The sequence below is a fragment of the Quercus lobata genome, chromosome 10, assembly GCF_001633185.2.
Source record: "Quercus lobata isolate SW786 chromosome 10, ValleyOak3.0 Primary Assembly, whole genome shotgun sequence".
Lineage (NCBI taxonomy): Eukaryota > Viridiplantae > Streptophyta > Magnoliopsida > Fagales > Fagaceae > Quercus > Quercus lobata.
In genome coordinates this window covers 13,928,118-13,936,437 of record NC_044913.1, presented here as the reverse complement: position 1 = coordinate 13,936,437, position 8,320 = coordinate 13,928,118, and the positions used below count along the sequence as shown (strand labels likewise).

The 8,320-nt window shown below is 38.3% G+C and overlaps 1 protein-coding gene across 2 annotated transcripts; it reads right to left on the bottom strand.

Annotated features, from left to right (window-relative positions):
* Nucleotides 1-1,535: 1,535 nt before the first annotated feature.
* On the bottom strand, nt 1,536-7,523 carry LOC115963719 (TORTIFOLIA1-like protein 3). 2 transcript variants are annotated; one of them, XM_031082847.1, is made up of 5 exons: nt 6,491-7,519; nt 6,265-6,373; nt 4,347-4,906; nt 2,800-3,225; nt 1,536-2,053 (listed from the first exon to the last, which is right to left on the bottom strand). In XM_031082847.1, exons 1-4 carry the CDS (start codon nt 7,262-7,264, stop codon nt 2,818-2,820), a joined length of 1,851 nt encoding a protein of 616 aa, XP_030938707.1. In that variant the 5' UTR covers nt 7,265-7,519; the 3' UTR covers nt 1,536-2,053; nt 2,800-2,817. The 2 variants fall into 2 exon arrangements, with proteins under 2 accessions (XP_030938707.1, XP_030938708.1); XM_031082848.1 differs by lacking the exon at nt 1,536-2,053 and adding an exon at nt 3,738-3,794 and having other exon boundaries at nt 3,146-3,225; nt 6,491-7,523.
* Nucleotides 7,524-8,320: the final 797 nt, after the last annotated feature.

Below are 8,320 nucleotides of genomic sequence, written 5' to 3'. Positions count from 1 at the left end.
TGCCTCTCGACACCGTCACGATCTTCAACATGCATGAATTAGATACTTCAATATGCGCGAATTATATCTAGGTTTCTGATGGGTTTGTTGGGTTTGATGTTGGATCCAGTTGATATTGATCTAGGTTGTTGGTGTTGGATTTTGGATGGGTTTTGATATTGGGTTTTGGATTTGAGTCGTTGATGATGGTGGTCATTTTTGATGGGTTTGGTGGTGGTGGTGCTAGGTCTTTGGGGGTTGATGGTGTTGGCTGTGTACAATGCGCTCACCTGCAGAGAGAGAGAGAGAGAATAAAATAAACATTTTAATTGAAGCAGCAATGAACAATGTCTCAACAATAGTATTGAGACTACTGTTCATTGTTAAGATTTCTGGACTAAGTATCTGTTTGGATCCACGTTTCTCATAGTAGACAAAATAAATGCTGAGGAAACATAGGAATGAAAAGAGCTGAAACGCAAGCTCAACGCACCGTTTCATTAAACTCCAAACGCGTCTTGGAGCACTTTTCATGGACACCCAAGCCAGCAAAATTCAGGAATGAATTGAAAAGAGCTGAAACGCAAAAGAGACACATTGTTTCATTAAACTCCTACTGTGTGCGTGTACTGTTCATGGCGTGTGCGTGTATTGTGAAAAACAATGCGCTCAACAATTTGATGAAAACGGTGCGTGTACTATTCATTGCACAAGCACAGCTATCATTTGATCAAAATAGTGCGCTCTATTCAATGGCTATTTTCATTATCTTCAGCTTTCTTCTTTTCTCTTAACTACTGTGACAGAATGTTTTCAAAGCTCTTTAATACTCCGTCCGAATCCTTTTCAATGAATTGCATCTACCCACCAAACACAAAACCATCAAAACAGAGTACACACGGTACAAGCAAACTCATTATGCGTAACTCTCTAAAAAGATCCCCTTTGTTCTTCTTTCGCTTGAGCTCACTTTCTCTCCGCTTGGGACATTGTTGCCGCCATTGTGGGTCTCTGTATTTACGGGTAAGTTGTGTCTAACTTCTCATGCTCTTTGATATGTTGGTGTGTGGTTATATTATTTTCCATGAGGCTTCATCAATCTGTGGTTTTTTGTGTTCAACGTTTGTGTGCGGTTAGTGTTCATGCCAATGCACTGGTCTTTTGGATGAGTTTAGTTAAATTTTTGACTAAAAACTACTTTAACCATCCTGATGTGAGTGCTCTAAACATTAGCCAACCTGAAAACCAATGGAGATAGTTTCTAGGTTTCACTGGTCTTGGGGAATGTTAACCCATGGCTGCTTTGCGCTCATTGTGTGCCTCTTCAGAAAACCAGTTTAACGAAGCAAAAAGGACAATTGCTCTGGTAGGTGTGATCCTGAATTATTATGGATAGAAACCCACTGCCTGATCCCTGATTGTATGACCAGCTCTAATTATTATTGATCTTATGCCCATTAGTGGAACCTGTTGCCATGCTCTCTCAATTTCAAGGCATTTGGAAAACTTAGAATGCAAGGGAAAAGGAAAAAGGAAGAGTAAAGATACAGGACAGGTATAACTTGAACCATATAGGCATGCTCATCACAATGATAGTATCCACATCTTCACTGCCTTTCTAGATCGAGTAATTATGAATCAAAATAAAGAGAACGACTCTCCAAAAAAGAAAAAAGGAAAAAGATGGTAAAAGTAAATTCTACTCCTCTATACACATTTCACCCTCTATACCATAATAGTGGCATTTAGTGGCTCACTCTCTGAGCGAGTTCTCAATTTTAGTACAATAAAGAATCATACAGAAAAATCAATGCTGCACCAGATGAATTTTTAAGTGAATTAGCTTCTTTATGGCTTTTCCAAGAGTATCTTGAGACTACTTCCATATGTGATATATTAGAAGGATCTGCTTTCATCACATAATTTGCAATAAGCTACTTCATGACGAGCCAAATATATCCATAAAGTGATCATCTTAAGTCTTCACACCCTTTAATCATTTGATGGTATTTTCACCAAACTGAAATTATAATGGGAGGAAACTCAAAGCTCCAGCCCAAAGTATGCATCAGATCTGCCAAATAGAAAAAAAGTTTTAATCAGATATGCTTGAGGCCGGGAAACAGATTGTCACCAGAATAGTTCTATTTGCAGGGGAGTGGTGATCGTCGTTATTATTTTTGGTTTTATTTTTACAAAGGGAAGAAATTAAAACAGAAAGGGCATATTTGATCTCACAATTGTCGGAATAAAACAGTGACAAGATATGGTGCTTATGTTACAGTGATTATGGAAAAGGCTTGCTTAGAAATTTCTTGGAAAGGGGCATCCACTATGCTGTTGGAAGATGTGCTCCCCTCACTGGAAGCATCATAATTTGGAGTATTATGAAGTTGCTCTTATTCTATACTCACCAAAAATAAAAGTTGAAATCAGATAACCTATTCCATGATTTCCCACAGGGTAAAAAAAGCACACCCCACAAATTATGACCAAGAAGCACGGCATTGCCTTCCTTCAACCCACCAGGTTTTCTATAGTTACAAAGATGTGACAAATCATGCACGAAGATCACTCCAGCATTGCTTCTACCTAACCTTAGAGAGGTGACATTTCAGCATGCAGCCTTTTCTAGCTACCCTTAGAGAGTTGACACTTCAGCACTAAACCTTATCTAGCTCAATGTCCGTACCAGATGCAAAATGAATAATTTGTCTATGGGATGCAACTACATGCAAGGTTGAAAAGACAGGTACTTGAAAATGACCGAAATAAAAAGAAAAAGAAGGAAAATTGCAAAAGAACCATGTTGTACAATACCTGCTGTCTGTCTATTGATTAGCGATGTGCCACCTCTGAAATACCCCTTGAATCACTCTGAATCTCTGCCAGTGGATTCACAATGAACCCACCACCACCCTGCAGCCGAATTCTACGGTTCTCTGAATTCACAGTTTCAGCATTTCCATTCAAATCAGCTCTGTAGCGCGTGACAGGCACAGAAGGGGTGGCACTGGAAGTAGAAAACCTTGAGGATGAATACCGGCCTTCTGTCTTCCTCCAGAACTTGGAGCTCAAAAAATCTGCACCAGGCAGCAGGCAACATTTCATTCTGAGGGAATCAGCATCAGTCATCCTCCCAGTTGATAAAGCTAGATCATATGAGATCTCATCCAGTGCCAACTCTAGGCCATGCACCCGTGTCTCCAAAGAACGCATTCCATTTTGTGAGCTCCCAATGAATCTCTAAATGCAAGAAGAAAATGACAAAAGGTGAGGAAACATGAGAAAGAAGCAGCCTTTATCAAATTCACTACTTGAATCAGCAGCATATATAGTAGAAATGTAGAATATAACACACTTAAAAGAGTATTAACTACCCCTAAACAATGTGCCTACTGAAGTCATGCTAAGAAAAATGTAGTGTTCAGGTACAACAGTCTGCTGCTGTAGGCATCCGTGTGAAGGACAATGAAAATTGTGAATAATATTTCAGTGTTAAAAGTCAATGCCATAACTTTTGATATCTCAGGAGCTCATTACAGATTGATGTTAAGATTAAATAATAAAGCTTTCACACTTCTCAAGAATAACTGAGTCTCAGATGAAATTAAATTTAGGTTAATCCAAATAAGGTTGAATGTTATTTAATTAATGCATATAAGGCCGTGAAATTCTGACACAAAACAAGTTTTTCCTTTTCTCCTTATTCGAGAGGGCAGTCCCTTAAAGCTATTCAACATTTTATGGTGGATCACCTATAACTTCAAGCCTTCAATTGTGTGCAAGAGTGTCAGATGCACATGCACGCACATCTGCAGCATTTAATCAGAGCAAAATTCCATTAGTTCTCTAATATCATCAATAGAGTTCAGTCACATATTATGATATTTCTCCAGATTAATAAACTAGCTCTGCTGTTTTTAACATAACAGTAAGAGTGGAAAAGAAGTTGTGAACAGTAGAAATTAGTAGCATGGAATCACAATCATGCTAGGAGCGACCAGATTTTCAGTATCTGCAAGGTAACAAATCAAGGAATGAAGCATGATGATTTATTTTCAACCACTAGAAAAGTGACAAGGACAATGAAATTGCCAGTGATGTTTCTACAAAAGTATCATTTGTCCTGAAAGCTTAAGCTGGTATAGTGTAGATAACTAATAATTTAAGGTAATATTTGAATGAGACAATCAAAGGGATTAACCAAATAATGAAGCCAGACATGAAAGTAACTCCAACTGCAATATAAGGAAAAATTCACACATAATAGTTTAACAGAGGGTGGAAAAAAGATTATATATACAACGTCGAACAAGGACAAAATTCAAAAGCTCAATGTCCAGGCACAGACACATTACACATACCTGCAGGAGATCTAGTAGACTGGATTGCTGATTTTCGATCTGAACGAGTTGGTTACGGATCAAAGATAAATCCTCACTCTCTTTGTGGTTCTTACGTAAATCCTCAGTAACATTATTGCTGACAACAACAGTGGATGCTGGGCTCTCCTCTTGACATGGAGCCACACGTGATCCATTCTTGTACCCATCAACATTCTTACTGAAAAGTGCCCGCTTTGTTTCAGGCTTTGTTAACTTATTTTTCTCAAAACTCCTTCCCTCAGGGATATTCTCATTTCTCTCCTTACAATCAACCTCAAAAGCTCCAGAAGCATTGGATACTGCAATCTCAACTTTCCAGTCTGAAGGTTTCTTGTTGCCTAGTTTCCGGAACAATGCTGAATTTGGTTTCTTGTCATTGCTCTTCAAAGGACTTCTCTTCCTAGCAGTGGTGACAGATGAACTATCAGCTGGAGTCAACCGGCTAGCCACAACGGGTCTCTTCCTAAATTGAGGAGTTTCGAAAGCAGAACCACGAGAATTTTTGGACCCAGACGGGTAACATCCATCACCTCCATTCTCTGTCCCCATAATAAAAGAAAAATCCATAAAGAGAATGATACAATCAAATCAACATCAGAAAAATGTCATAAATGGATGTGCCAAAAGCAACAGGTACAAAAGAAAGTATATGAAAGGAGAATGATACAATCAACATCAGAAAATGTCACAAACAGGTGCCAAGAGCAACAGCTACAAAAGAAAGTAGAAGATTAAAACTTTTCAATCTAAGAATAAATTAAAATAACCCAATTTGTTTTTTATTTTTATTTTTTATAATTTGAATGAAGTAAGGTGATCCCTGCATATTAATAGGTTTGTGACAATCAAACATTTTACTAGTATTTTCAATTACAAACTAATGAATTTAATCACATAATCAGTCATATCATCAATAATTTTGACATAGGCTTCGTTTAGGGAAGGGAATGGAATGTAATGGAAATGAATGAAAAGAATAATTTTAAAATATTCTTCCCTTCCCTTGTTTGGGAGTTTTAATGGAGGGAATGGAAAGTCCATTTCCTTATTTGGGAGTTTAAGTGGGAGAAAATGGAATGGGTAGGAGGGAATACTCATTCCTTTCTATTTCCTTAAAACCTCACATTTTCATTCCCCTCGAAATTGGGAGGAATGGGAGAGAATGAAATTAGATTTAATGATTTTTTTTTACTGAAACTCCCAAAATACCCTTATATATTCAACAATTTATTTTAAAATAGGGGTTAAATAGTAATATTGTCATAAAATGATTCCATTCCATTCCCTTCATGTTACTTCCAAACAAGATTACTTACATTCCATTCCTTTATTTTAAAACATTCGATTAAGGTTACTTAATTTCATTCAATTCCATTCTTTTCCGTTCCTTTTCCTTATTTAAATACATTACATTCCATTCATTTCCTTTCCATTCCCTGATGATCATTCTATACCATTTCATTCCCTTATGAACTCCCAAATGAAGCCTTAAAGTTCCAAGGATCAAATTGAAATGAAATTGACACTCATGTCAAAATCCAAAGATGATTTTTTTAATTAGCAAAAAAAAAAAAAAAAGATGATATTTTTAATCCAATTTGCATGGGTTATTTTAAATCTGAATACATAGTGACATACCCAAATAAATTATTATTTTTAAAAAAGCATCCTATTAAAAAAAAGAAAAAAGAAAAAGAAAAAAAGTGCACAATCCTCTCAAAGCTTCAACCATAAGCTAGTCCAACCATTAACGATTGACTACAACACTTTAATAAGAGATCCAATATTCATTGACCATCAACTTGTCTCTCTTTTCCGCTAAGTTATAATATCATTAAAAAAAAAAAAAAAAATTCAAACCAATAGCAAAAATTTTAAAAAATAAAATCAAATATACCTTTGGAAGAAGAAGCTGATGGTGGTGGCGGTGATAGCTCATCCGAAACATCAGGAATTTGCTTCCATGCCTCTATCATTTCATTCATAACCTCTCTAACTGCCTTAACCTATACTCCAAATACAAAAATTAATAAATTAATAAATAAATTAATTAATTAATTAAAAATCCAAACCAATGTTAAGCCACAGAGAGAGAGAGAGAGAGAGAGAGAGAGAGTTTGGACCTTATCGTATCGACGAGTTTCGAAGACTTTCAAGCAGTTAGCCTTATACTCCGGCAGCGAATCTCTCTGAACCACCGCCAAACTAAGTAGCGCCTCCGCAGCCGCCTTTCTCGCCGCCCAATCCTCGCTACTCAAGAACTCGACCAAGCAAGGCACTAAGTTTTTCACCACTCCTCCAAACGACGCCGCACCGGTACCAACCACGCTCCCAATCAGCGCTAGAAGCGCCGACTTTGCCTTGAAGCTCTCGCATTTCAGCAATTTCTCAAACCTCGGCAACATCCTCGCCAGCCTCGCCGGGTCCGGGTCCGGAGCGGCGTCGATCGCCGAAGCCAAGCACAGCGCCGCTCCGATCTGCGCGGGCAAGTCCGGCTCCGTGAAGAGCGCGTCGGAGAGAGGCTTCAGAAACGAGCTGAACGGCGGCTTCGTGATTTGAGAGGAGAGCGCCGCGACGGAGTTGACGCAGGCGGATCGGACCGAGGAGTCCGGGTCGCGGAGCCGCCGGGTTATGGAGGAGAGCATTTTGGTCAGGTACGGCGAGAGAGTGTTCCCGTGAGTCTCCGAGAGAACCGCCAAGAGGTTCACGCATTGTTTCCGTACGGGAGATTTGTCGGAAGTGTCGGTGGAGTGAATGCAGGAGAGAAAAGTTTGGAACTGGTTCGGTTCAAGAGTCCGAGCAATGGATTCGAGTTCAGACGTCGCTATAGACTGAGTATCACGGTCGGAGAGCTTGGTAAGGCACGTGAAAACCCGGTGCTTGAGATTATGAGCCATTATCTAGTACTATCTAAATTGATTCTTTTCTGACGATAAGCTATTTTTTTCCGGGTCGAGTTTTGCCAATTCAAATGGTGAAGAATTACGAGTCTGGCGGTGGAGCCTCCGGGATCTCCGGCGACATTGCCGGAGATTATGGTTGTGAGAATTAGTTGAGTTTTCAGGTTACAGAAAGTTTTTGAGTGAGAAAAAGCAGAATGTGTTGTTTTGCTTTTTATACTAGCATGTACAGGGTGAAGAGAGTTGGTCTGTCGCTGAGAGAAACGTTGGTACCACACTATTTTACACCATTTTAATCACAATTTGTAATGTGATGAATGGTAAATTGTAAAAGTATGATCTCAGATGAACCCACTGTCACATATTTATCAATCACAATTTATCACGTGACGAATTATAAATTATAAAAATATGATTTCACATAAATTCACTATCACATATTTACCGCTCACAACTAGTAATGTGATTAGATATTTATCAATCACAATTTATCACAATTTATCACGTGACGAATTATAAATTATAAAAATATGATTTCACATAAATCCACTATCACATATTTACCGCTCACAACTAGTAATGTGATTAGATTCGATTAAAGTCATGTGAAATGGTGGGGTCTTAGCATTGCTCCTTCACAAATGTAGTAGTAATTTTTTTCAGTGTCAGGGTACAGAAACGACACCGTTTGTTTAGGAGCTAACTGCGCCTTTGAGACTTTGAGGAGGTTACTCTTTTTGCACTTTTACTCAAGGTGTGTGCTGGGGCTATGGCCTAGTCAGACAGTCGGTCATGCTACTTAGAGAATAAGCATAGCTAGAAATTCCTTGTTGTGTAAAAAAATTAATGGTAAGTTTAATGATTGAGATAGAGTTTTTGATTAGGTGCACTCACTTTTATGTGAGCTCAATCCCTGAATTTAGTAGATCTTTTAGGATGATCCCCATAAAACCTATCCAATTTCTACATTGCGATGGTCGGCTATTCACTGATTAGCTGTACCTACTGTTTCTCTTTTGTGATCAATATAAGCAATGCTAAACCTAATTTGAA